Source organism: Glycine max, chromosome 16 (assembly GCF_000004515.6).
Source record: "Glycine max cultivar Williams 82 chromosome 16, Glycine_max_v4.0, whole genome shotgun sequence".
NCBI lineage: Eukaryota > Viridiplantae > Streptophyta > Magnoliopsida > Fabales > Fabaceae > Glycine > Glycine max.
Window position 1 is genome coordinate 30,605,639 of NC_038252.2, and position 12,855 is coordinate 30,618,493.

The following is a 12,855-nucleotide window of genomic DNA, read 5'->3' on the forward strand; positions in this document are numbered from 1 at the left end:
ATGTTTTAAAATCTTGGTGGTTACCTCAAAACCACGTGTCACCATGATTTTTGCAAAGTAACTATATGCTGCTTCACATTCACCATGATTCCATAATTGAGTTTGGTTCATCTGGCTGCTACCCCCAGACATGCTAATAGTGTGCTACAACTAGGACCTTTGTCGAAATATATATTAGTTTCCCTGGCTGATTGCATGAACTTGATACTATTTCTTGAATGGCAGCACCTGAGCAATATTTTTTATTGGACTAGTGAAACTCTTGATGGAGTTGTATTACTATCAATTTTATTTTTCCTACAACTGAATGCTACAAATCCTACACGCCTAATTTCATAGCAAAATTGGCTAAGTTAACTCACCTTCATATTCATTCCCAGCCCCCTCTTACACAAAACTTCAACATTTTTTTCTTTCTTTCTATAGTTTCCACCCAAATTATGGGTGCTTTGAATAAGGGACTACAAAAAACAATAAGAAAAACCTTGAAGGTTGCCTTTAGGTTCTAATGGTAGTCTGAAGTTGAATGAATAAACCGCATTACACAAGCATCTGTCAAATTGTCATTAATTCCTGATAGGCTGATACAACCAGTGAATGCAAAGTTAGGCCTACAGATATCACCACTAGAGGGAAGGTAGAGTTGTTGGAACTTGGAACACATCATTTCTTGTTGAAAAAATCCAATATTAGCTTCTAATTTATCCAATTTGCAACAATTTAGCAGTAAATTTTGATCGCGAAAGAACTAAATTGGTGTGCATTTATTGATGTATATTTTGATCAGTGACGGGATAGATTGCTAAAATTGATCAAAATACTTTTTTTTATTAGTTTGAGTTGCTAAATTTGAGCCTTTCCCTTGACTAAATTCTCTGGCTTACACAGAAACGGGGTTAGAGGAGTAAAAGCCTAAAAGGGCATGGTAGGAATCGGAACCATGACATCAAACACAGAAACGAAAACAATGATTGTTGTAATATCACTTATTAGCTCATTGGCTAAGTTAACTTCTACAATTGAAGCACCGATAGCAAATAGCATTGTCATGTTGCATGTTTCAACTAATAGGTGTGCCCTGGTAGTATATTCACCTAGCAACCTTCCATCACCAAGTGTGTGTTTGCGTACGAGTTGAGGAGAACACAACTAGTGCTAAAAAAAAAAAAAAAAGCCACCCTCACGTAGCTTTTGGTTTTATGCATTTGGACATGTGATTTCTCCGTTCAACGGGATTTCAATGCGTTTCAAAACATACCCTAACTAAACAAATACAAACAAGATAGCTATAGGCTCAGGCGTTGGTTATTTCCAGCAACAATTGTACATGGTAGCTCTTCATATATCACTTTCTGTATGAACAAAGAATAGTGAATTCTGTTTATTAATTACTTAGGATTGGTCAAACATAATTAACTGCCTTGGATGAGTTAGTACGATTCAGAGAGAAAAACGAAAGCAGAATCCTGGTGCCAATCATACACCAAAATGGTTATATCCTACAACTACAAAAGAGAAAAGGAAAACATTAATGACCTTTGCCATTCAAATAATAGGTGTTCCACCCAAAATAAGTATATATGTCACTGAACTACATGTCCTAACAAGCTATTTGTTGAAGGTGAGCTAGTTCCACTTAACCAACTATCATGCACAGACACAGGAGAGCTGTCCTTCACCTCCTCAATTGATTGCAAAAAAACATCAGTCTTGTGGGGAACAATCAATGTCTCACTCCCAAGTCCTGCAGCTCTCTCAAAACTAACACCTCTAAGTGAATTAACACTTCCATTTCGAGGCGATGAACACACGGACCCAACCGAAGAAGCCATGCATATGGTTTCCTCCATGGTCGCCCACCCACTGCGCCTGATAAGATCTAGCTCCTCAGCCACTTCAATCATGGTAGGCCTCATGTCACTATGAAAAGCAAGGCATCTAAATGCAAGCTCAGCCACCTTGTTAATAGAATAGAGCGTCCAAGCATCCCTATGTGGCTCAAGGAAGGGATCTATGATGTCATCTATGCAACCCTTCTTGATCCTATCAACAGCAAGTGCAGCCAAGTTGATTTCACTCTGAGGCCGTGCGAAATCAACCACTTTCATGGCTGTTATTATCTCTACCAAAACCACTCCAAAACTGTAGACGTCACTTTTATCAGAAAGGTGGAAGTTCTGGTGGTATTGAGGATCAACATAGCCCGGGGTCCCTTGTGGGGCGGTCGAAATATGTGATGTTTCTGACATGCCAAGCCTAGAAAGCCCAAAATCTGCCACTTTTGATTGAAAATTATAATCCAAGAGTATGTTGCTGGATTTTATGTCTCTATGATAAATTGGATGATCATTTGCGGAATGGAGATATGCTATAGCATTAGCGGTTTCAGTAGCAATGGTGAGTCTTATTGTCCATGGAAGTACTCCACCCCTCTCTCTTTGCAAATGTTGAGATAGTGTTCCATTTGGCATGTACTCATAAACAAGTATCTGCTCTCCCCCTTCTATGCAGCAACCTAAGAGGCGCACTAAATTCGGGTGACTCACCGAAGAAAGGAGCCTGATCTCATTCATAACTTGGTCAACACTGTTGGTGTCTCTATACTTAATCTTTTTTATAGCAACACACTCATCATTGTGAAGGTGTCCAGCATAAACTGTGCCAAAAGCCCCAGTTCCCAGCCTATGTTTTTCAGAGAAAAAACTGGTGGCTCTCTCTATTTCTTTGTAGGGATATAGAGGAACAGTGGAATCTCCTGCAGCTTCGCGTAATAGGCGCTTTACTGTCACTTGTTTTCTCAGCCAAGAGGACTGACGCCTATTAAAGTAACATACAAGAAACAGAGCAGCCACAAGGATACCTCCAAATATGATCCCTGCAAACAATTATGCAGCATTTGTTCAAATTCTACTTGACATTTTTTCATGAACAATGAAGAAGAAGAGTATAACTGAATCAATTATGTATCCGGATAATGGGAGCAGATAAGTAATTGAATCAAGAAAAACACAAAAACTACTTGGTACTTAGTCTTATAAATTGAAATTAGTGATTTACTTTTCATTCAGTTTTCTCCAACTGTTGTTTATTTTAGTATTATCTTTTAATAAATCTACCAGTACACTAATTAACAAGAAACTTTGAGGGGATAATGATTTCTGTATAAAATCCATTTATCAGGTAATCATTGAATAAGAAGTCTATGAACTATGCTATATACAATATATTAGCAGAAGTTGGTAGGGGTTTACCTCCAACAAGGACACCAATTTTGACTGCTTTCCTACATCCGCCAGACCACAGTGTTGAAGCTTTGCATTCAGAAACTGATGAGAAGGCAAAAACGAAAAAAAGGGATTAGGAAAATGACAATATTAAATACATAGAAGCTTACTTCTCCAAGGAAATCAAATAGTTAGTACTACAGTTATTACACGATGCAGCTGATATTTTTACACATGATTTTATTCCAGACACCAAAACTTACACCTAAACTAAAACATTATGGCATTACTCTGGTCTGAACAACAAAGTCGGTGAGTTCAATAATGTTCCTTATTGATTGAGTCAAAGTAGATGTTTACTTAGTTTTAGTTTTCCAAGGACTCGTATCACACTCAATTTCTAGTGTCTGCAAAACATAAAATGATAAGCAACATGTGTCGGTTGGTGATGTCCTTAACTTAGAAGTTACAACTTGATATTAGGTTCATTTCCTAATTCTCCATATGATAATTTACCACTAATCTCTCCCCATTGACCACTTATAATATAGAATAAAAAAATTCAAATCCATCCTACCAGACATGGGATTTGCCTAATATTGATCCATAAACCCAAAGGTACCACCAGAAAATGTTGACTTTTGAAGGATTCTTTATTTGTCAAGTTACCCTTATTCAAAACAAGAACATATCAAGCCAAGCATTGAAAAGTTCCAATTTTTCCATATTCTCTGCGAAATTAAGGGTGACCAATCACCCATTAACTTTAAAACTTTCTCAATAACCAATTACCCCACTCTCCAGAGAATCAAGAACATCATGATCAATATTAGATTTGGCCCACAAGAATCAAAATAGTGAACCTTATGCTTAAATCGACACATCATTCACACTCCTAACAAATCAAATCTCGCCATTATGGACTTGGTAAAAGCACACCATTATCTTTAAAAGATTCCCCCACTTAAAAAACTCAACCCAAAATTCCCGATGCACAATCCCCACATTAGTATGATATATACTCAAACAACCTGGTTCCCCTAAGCATAAAGCCGCAACCAGATGTCAAACACCACTTGGTCATCATTCAACAATCATAATCACCGTCCATAATAATAATAATAATAATAATAATAATAATAATAATAATAATAATAATAATAATAATAATAATAATAATCATCATTTTCACAATAATTACTTAATAAAAAGTAAACAATACATAGACTTCCTTTCTTAAACAATAATTTAGACATTATTCACCATTTACCTTATTACAATTATTCCCATAACCAGGATAAAGTTAAATACATCTACAATCAATTTCTGCACTATTAACCAATCAGACATTTTTCTTAATATAACTTTTAAAATAATTATTATAAAAATTTGCAAATTTTATCACAAATGACAATGTGAAAAGACAAACTAACCTCTCCGGCAACCATCGCCGGCTCTGAATCCGTCTCCGATGAAACCTTCATCGCAGCGGCACCGGAAGCCTCGTTTTCCACCATCAGTATTCACCTCCGTGCAGGACGCATTGTTGGAGCAACTACAGTTTCCTTGAAGCCACCACCCCAATTCAACCATCTGAAATTGGAGCGAGAGCTCCTTCACTTTACTCCTATCAAAAGCAAGAGCAGAGAACAAGAATCTACACCCAACTCGCTCCCAATCACTGTGCGTGAGAACATCATCTTCCCTCGAGCCATTACTCTTACTCTTCTGCAACTGCGTGAAGCAACTAAGATCTTCACACCCCTCCACATCTTTGCGGCCGCCAGCGAAACTCGATGTGGGGATAACACAGCCATCGAGCTTGGGCTTGCAGCTCTGCACAAGAAAGGTGTTGTTCCACGTGGGAGCAAAGTTGTCTCTGAAGAGAGGGTCAATGAAACTCACGCTGCGGTTGCACTGCACCGGAAGACTAACGAAGATGCCATCAGAGGTCACGCTCTGAACCTCTAACTCGCCAATTTCAGCTTTGTTCTCTTTGCTGCAATTTAGTTTCACTTCGCAATCAGAAGAGAAGCCAAAAGGGTATTGCAGGGAATGTTCTCCACAGCTACGCTCGCAATTGTTGTTACTTCTGGCGCTCGTTGAACAGAAAAAACAGAACATGAAGATAAAGAAAGTGAGGACCATAGCGAACTTTGTGTTGTAGTGAAACATTTTCTGGAGATTTGAGGGAACAGTGTTATAAATTGTAATCATCACCCTTCTGCGGAAAATAAAGAGATACAGTTAGTACTTTTTTTTTTGGTTAGTTTGTTGTCATCATGAGGGATCAAACTGGTCTTCTCGTTCTCTTTTTTTCATAACTACCCAACCAATCTTATATCTTCATAAAGTTAGTAGTACCATGAAGTATCTATCTTTTTTTCTGGTGAAATTGGAAAAAAAGTGTATAAGTATGTGGTTGACTTTGTGGACTAAATGGAAATTAAGTCTTGTGAACGATGCGGTTGGGGAGCCATCTATCTCAATAAATGCTTGCAGGAAATAAATAAAGGTTTTCAATGGAAAATAAGAGAGAAGAAAATTGAAAGAGTGATGTTGATATGCATGAATATGCATATACTACTACTACTACTACTACCTGGTGATAGCTTTAGCTTCAGGGCTGGGTAACGTTTGGAGAATTAATGGGTGTGGCAGTGGCAGGAGTTACTCACCAAACCAAACAACTCGAAGATCGAGCTTCAACATCAATGAAATGTCATGTACTATAAGAAATAAAACAGAGTTGTCTATGGATGTTGTTTGTAAAGAAGAAAACTATGGAATGAAAGAAAAGCATGGTATAAAAGACAGGGAGCGTTTGGTTATGAATCAATGAGGGAGATTTTCTGAGAAGGTTCTTATGGTTCACAGAGACACGCTTGTAATTGTTCTGTGGCGGCTAAGATCACAGACTTGTTATGGAACCGTAACGTAAAGTAAAATACATGTCCTCATTTTACGGTTCTTTTTTGCTGAATGACGAATATGGCCTTTGTTGAATTTTCTTCGGCACAGAAAAGCCCCTGCTCTTCACGATAAATTGCCTCTGTGCCGCTGTGTTTGGGGCAACAGGATGGATAGAATAGAAAGGATTTTTGGATTATTTGATTTGAAAGAAATTGGAGTGAATTGGAAGGAATAAATAGAATTCTTTCCATCTTGTTTGATTTGCAACGAAAACAAAGAAGAAAGAAAAAAAAATAATGAATTTTCTGTAATAAAGGTTATTTACAAGATTAAGTTTATTATGTATAGAAAAGCGCATTGTATTTGTTTTAACATCTTCACATAGGTATTATTGTATTAGGAAAACTTTTGATTTTCTCTGATTGCGGGATATGCTTCATTTATTATTGTATCATTTTGGGTTTAATATAATTTACATTTTTTCAAAAAAAAAAAGATTATAGATTATAAGACTAAACTATCCTAACAAATAAATTGATTGTCCAATCATAAAAATTGATTCTTAATTATGGAAGAAAATTATGTAAACTGAGAATACTTGATTTCAGTTGAACCACACTCAATTATGTTGAATGCATGAGATAAATCAAGACAAATAGGGAAAAGAATTGACCGTAATATCTCACAATTGATTATTAAAATGTTTAAGCGAGGGTTTAAAGGCACCTAAAAGTATGTTTGAGACAAAAGTGACGAAAATATATTTTATTTGAAAGGACATTCAACTCACAGGAATTTTCATCCAAACAAGCATTTTTCTTGTAAAAGTTTAGATCAAGACTCTCCACGACCTAAAAAAACAATTTTTTACACAAACTAATTGAAGCTTTAAACCATTAACTTGGCATCAAAGATAATCAACAATCAAGCATAAAAAGGCAACATGTAATCTCTATAGCATCTAAAAATCGATTCCGTGCATACTTACGTGTGCCTTTGATCGACGCAAATCCAACGAAGGTGGGAATAAATCTATAGTTCTGTAGTGGTTGAGAGACAAAGACTCGTCTTAGGACCGAAAGGAATAATGAAATGAAAGAGTTGATTTGAGCATTTATTTTATAATCTCTTCTTCTTCTTGTATCAGAATTTCATCATATTTTTTCCTTTTTGGCATGAAAAGTTTCGATGTGAAATTTACCAATTTTAAGTTTTTTCGAGACGTTTTCTATTTATTGAATAAGCTCAATTTTAAATTTTTTCTTTATTTTTTTTTTCTCTCCTCTCAACTTGTTTAACATTCACTTGATAACCTATTCTCTCTTAGTAGGTCTTATTCTCTCTCCTATAGTCTTAGAGTTTCATCCCGTTTCTTTTCCTTCTAGGCGTGAAAATGTTTTGATGTGGAACCTATAAACAAATTCTTTTGAAACATTTCATACTCATTAAATGAGCTCAATTTCAATTTTTTTATTCTTCTCTCCTCTCAAATTGCTTAACATTCATTTGATAACGTATTCTCTCTCCTTAAGTATCATAATTTTGCCCCCATTTTCTCCTTCTCTGCATGAAAAAGTTTTGATGTGAGACTTACATACTTTAAGTTTTTTCAAGACATTTCCTACTCATTAAATGAGCTTAATTACAAATTATTTCTTTATTTATTTTCTCTCCTCTCAACTTGTCTAGCATTCACTTGATAATCTATTCTCTCTTCTCATGTCTCGGAATCTTATCCCCATTTTTCCCTTCTTAGCATGAATTTTTTTTTATGTGAAGCCTACCAACTTTAAGTTTCTTTTGATATGTTTCTTAATCATTAAATGAGCTCAATTTCAAATTTTAGCTTTATTTCTTTTCTCTCCTCTCAATGTGTCTATCATTTTCATTGTATCAAATAAAGTAATAATGTTTGACACTATTTGGATAAGCATCTCTAACAGAAATTAATCATTGAAAAAGTAAATGTTTCACATCAATAACATTGTTACAAAAGAAAAAATGGTATGAGGATGTAATCCTATAGTGTGTGATTTTAAAACTTGTGTTGAGCTCCTTCTAAATTCACTAAGAGTCTTTCCAATGCTAATTGTATAAGCAATTTATTTTATGTCATTTAATTGTACTAATTCAACCAACTTTCTCTCTAGTGAGAGTTTCTATTAGCAACTGCTTAATTCACAAATATCCTCCATCTCTCTTTAGTATATCAAATTCTCTCTCTTATTCTCTCATATACTCAAGATTGCATATAGGAATTTTGGAGTCTTAGGTAATTTTTTTAAAAAAGACTCAGAAAATAAATGTGTTTTATGAATGATAACAATTTTTTAAGAGCACGTGCTGCATTAAAATTGAATTAATTTTTCAATTTTTTCTTTAAAAAACTATAAACCAAATTCATACTTTTATATTTCACATTTTCTATTACTAAAAATACAAGAAAAAAAAGAAACAACAATCAAGAAATATAAAATAATTTTTCAAAGTAAATTAAAAATAATGAAATGATAGAACCCGAAAAATGAAAACAATTGCATGTCCATATTATCTCTTGCAAGTCTATAATGATTTGATATAACCTTTGAAAATTCACTTCAAGTCTTCAAAATAATATTCAAATGAGAAGAAAATAAGAGATAAAATAAGAGAACTCAAAAAAATTTAAGTGATAATAAGAAAATTTTAGAATATATATAAATAATAAAATAATGGTTAAGTTTTGGAATTTTGAGATGATTAAATTAAACGCGGCACTGTAACCTTTAAATAATAAAGGCAATAATATTTTAATAATAAAAAATGCAACAACAATAAAACCTAAAAGCTAGACCTTGTAAGTTGAAAACATAACTCCCACTTACCATACCCAAACGACACTGTAGCCTCGTTAGGCCTTAATTATTGAAACTCCTTATCAAGCCAATTGTCATCATCTATTATATATATATATATATATATATATATAAGGTTAAAAAAATATGAGACCTAATTTGTGTGGCCTAACTGGCCGTGTCTTGTGCACGGCTTTGATTATACTTCATATAAATCATGAGCAACATCAAATAGTTGTTTATATAAATAATTCTCTTTAAATTTAAAATTATATTTGACACATTAAAATAAAATTTTAATATTTTGAGAAATTAATTTTTAATTTTTTAGTATATTATATCTTAGATCCATACAAAATTACGTTTTTAACTTTTAAGGATGGTATCAATGAAAAAATGATGACTGTCTATGTTTGTTTGAACAAAAAACTAGTTTTTGAATAACACGAATAATCCGGTAGTGTGTGGGAGGGGTCAAATTTCAGTAGTTAAAAGCCATTGATCATCATTAACCTACAAGTGATAAAAGAAGGGATAGTGATACTTGTATATGTATAATAATTTTTACAAATAATTTATAAGAAAGATAAAATAAATAAATAAATAAATAAAATATATAATGTGGCAAGCAAAATAGAAGATAGTAAATTATAAATACGCAACCAAAGTTGTCATCATCGGTGGACAACGACAAAGAGACCAAATTTCGGTAATCAATAACCACGGTAGTGATTGATTAACAACAAGAACAAAGAGGAAATAATAATAATAATAACAATAATAAAAAAGTACAGTGTAATAGTCATCCAATTGCAATTAAATGAATGAATAAACCGCGTAAAGATACTGGAAATTTTTTTAAGTTTAAAGAAGAAAAAAAAGTAAGAGAAACAAAAGTTGGGACACAAACACTTTTTAGATGGTGACAGCTTGTGGGCCATGGATGAAAAATTGGAATTGTCGTATACTCTTTTAAATTCCACTAGTAGTTGTATCAAATCTTTGAATTGATTGTAGTGGCCAACAAGGAGCTTTAAAAGGTTATTAAAGGAAACTGCAACTAAGGAGGGATTTTTTTTTTAATGTGTATGAAAATAAAACAATCACAAAAAGATTTAATGTAATAAGGAGGGATTGGTTCATAACTACATATATTAATTAGTGTGAGAGATTTACCATAGAGCGTGAACACATGCAATGAACAGATAAATTTGTAGGGAAAGATTTTTTGTGTATATAAAAAATTAAATTGATAATTTTTATATTATTAAAAAGATTTAATATTAATTCAAATTTCTTCAATATGAAACTTGCTCATAATTAAAAAATAATAAAATATGCTTATTTCAATACAACTATAAATTTAAAATTGACAATGTTGCTTTTCTTTTTTTTTAAGTTAAATATGTGAGATTCATTAAATAGAAGAAAAAAAGAACTATGATCAATCAAATGATTAGACACAAGTGATTAATGTGTTAAAGTTAAGGTTGAATCACTTAGATAATGTCCGAATTTGATCCTTAACGAAAATAATTTTTTGTTAGACTTTACTTATTTCTCGTCTGAATTTTGAATTAATCAAGGTTTCTTTCCTATGATAAATATGAGGTTTAAGACAAAAAAAAGGGGCCTATGAACTTTTGCAAAACATGATTTATCTTTTGCCATCAAGGTTTAAGTTGAATCAAGCTTCTTTTTGGTAGATTGTCTCATAATTGTTTGTAACTTTTGTGATTCTCAACCAAAACCAAATCTCTTGCTTGACCATCATCGATAATTGGATTGGTTGAGACATTTAGCCAAGAAGAACATAGATGTGTATCCTCATCATTTGTAAAGTATATCTTTCTTTTCTTCTTTTTCAAATTCTCTCCTCCTCCATCTAGTGTGATACTTTCTAGCATAATTTTGGTAGAAAATTGTGAAATTATGTTTCAACTTCATCAATGGAAGGAGATTGTGTACCACTATAAGCATTGGCTGGCATACAAAACACACAGGAGGTGTTTGGTGGAATTGAAGAAAAAGTTTAAGAACTTTTGAGAATTTTCGGTTGAGATGGATTTACTATTTTGCATGAAATTCATTGGTGGTGGTTGCAATGGGAAAAAAATGAGGAGGATTTTAAGAATTTTCGATTGACAAAGGTATTGGGTTATTTTGCAAATAATTAAATATGCTTGCCAATATTGTTGATTCATGTTCATTAGGCAATAAAAAAAAAGTTAACCTAAAACTAGGTTTGGAAAATTTGGATTGAGAATGAGAGAATGACACTCAAAAAGGAAGGAGAATGAAAAAATGGTGTAAAATATATCATGACCAATGGGTGAATTTATAAAATTTAAAATACCTAATTTTATAGTTTTTAAATTTGATTAGACAAGATTGCTTGACAAAAATCACAACTACATTGGTCTAATTTTACAATAGCCAACATTATAATTTTTGTAACAAACTTTCAAATTGCAGCTGGTTATTGCATACAGTCATTCCTGATGCCTAATTGGCAATGTGCAATGGTAAGATGTTACTTGCACAAAAAAAGGAAACCAATTACTAGTCCCTTTCCTTTCCTCCCAATCTCAAATCCTAAAACTCAGAGAACCTCTTCTCTTTCTCTCCTCACACCGCTCCCCTTCCCTTTCCTTGGATGCTTTTCTTCACAACCCACACTCATCCATGGTCGCTCCTCCTCACGACCCATAGTCATGACCCACACTTGTCCACCATGGTCGCACCTCCTCCGATCTCGCCGTTGTCTTCACCGAAGTGGACTCCTTCAGTGCTCAAGGTCGAGATCTTTACTACCTGGGTGACATCTTCAGTGCTCAAGGTTAGGGTAGCCATGGTCAAGATCTTGAGAAAAAGGACATAGATTAGCACTTGAAAGCGATGATCACCTCTCAGACCAACAAATTGTGTTGCCTCTTTGCTTCCCTTTGAAATCAATTAGGGAAAGAGACATTAAAAAAATTATTTTTTTTAAAAAGAACAGTTCTTGAAAATTCTTCCTCTAAAACCTAACCCCTGGCCTCGAGAACTTAGGACATGTCTAGTGATAGATCGGTGAAGAGAAATTATTTTACTCAAGAATTCTCATTAAAGATGCTTTAATCATCATCATCAACATTAAGTTTGGTCCATTATGTAATTGTTTTATTTTGGTACATTAAGTTTTAAAAGTTTTATTATGATCTTTTATGTTTTCAAAATGTATATCGTTTTTGTCCTTTTTTTTCAATTTTCAGTTAGAAACATTAGTATTCTATTAATTTTAAATTTAAAAAAAAATCAAAATAATGCAATTTGAAAACACAAAAGACCAGAATGAAACTTTTAAAACTTAATGCACCAAAGCAAAACAACTACAAAAAATAATGGACCAAAAGTGACATTAAACCTTTTAAAATAATTAATTTTACATAGGAATGATTAAAAGCCGCCACTATTTTTATTTTATTTTTTTAAAAAATAAACAGGTAAAAAAAATTAACATCTCCTCCAACCACTTTCAGTCTTGAAAAAGGTAAAAAAATACAATACCATATAGATTGAATGGTGTTAACACATAATCTCGATGGGATCATCTTTGTTAATGCATGTCATGCTACCGGTGACCGCCATGATGAGATGATTGTTGTCATTAGGTGAGGTGGCAATTTGGGTTGTGTAGAGAGGTTGTGACAAAGATAAAAGTAGGGATGAGACATCGGTCTTTTTGGGTCAGCAACAAGAGATGAATTGACCAAAGGAGAAAGAGTTCTTTGAAGAAGAAAAAAAAAATAAGAAGAAGATAATAATAATAATATTATGTGAGTGAAGGTTGTTGTTATTTGTGGTTTCAAATTCATATTCTATTCATTTACTTAGTGATTTTT

The 12,855-nt window shown here is 33.3% G+C and overlaps 1 protein-coding gene across 2 annotated transcripts; it reads right to left on the bottom strand.

Annotated features, from left to right (window-relative positions):
• Nucleotides 1-1,412: 1,412 nt before the first annotated feature.
• On the bottom strand, nucleotides 1,413-6,336 carry LOC100793114 (wall-associated receptor kinase-like 14). Of its 2 annotated transcripts, none has more exons than XM_003547961.5 (4): nucleotides 5,827-6,336; nucleotides 4,658-5,448; nucleotides 3,252-3,326; nucleotides 1,413-2,875 (listed from the first exon to the last, which is right to left on the bottom strand). In XM_003547961.5, the coding sequence occupies exons 2-4, from the start codon at nucleotides 5,439-5,441 to the stop codon at nucleotides 1,584-1,586; spliced, it is 2,151 nt and encodes a 716-aa protein (XP_003548009.1). In that variant the 5' UTR covers nucleotides 5,442-5,448; nucleotides 5,827-6,336; the 3' UTR covers nucleotides 1,413-1,583. The 2 variants fall into 2 exon arrangements, with proteins under 2 accessions (XP_003548009.1, XP_006599403.1); XM_006599340.4 differs by having other exon boundaries at nucleotides 5,903-6,259.
• Between the last annotated feature and the right edge of the window lie 6,519 nt (nucleotides 6,337-12,855).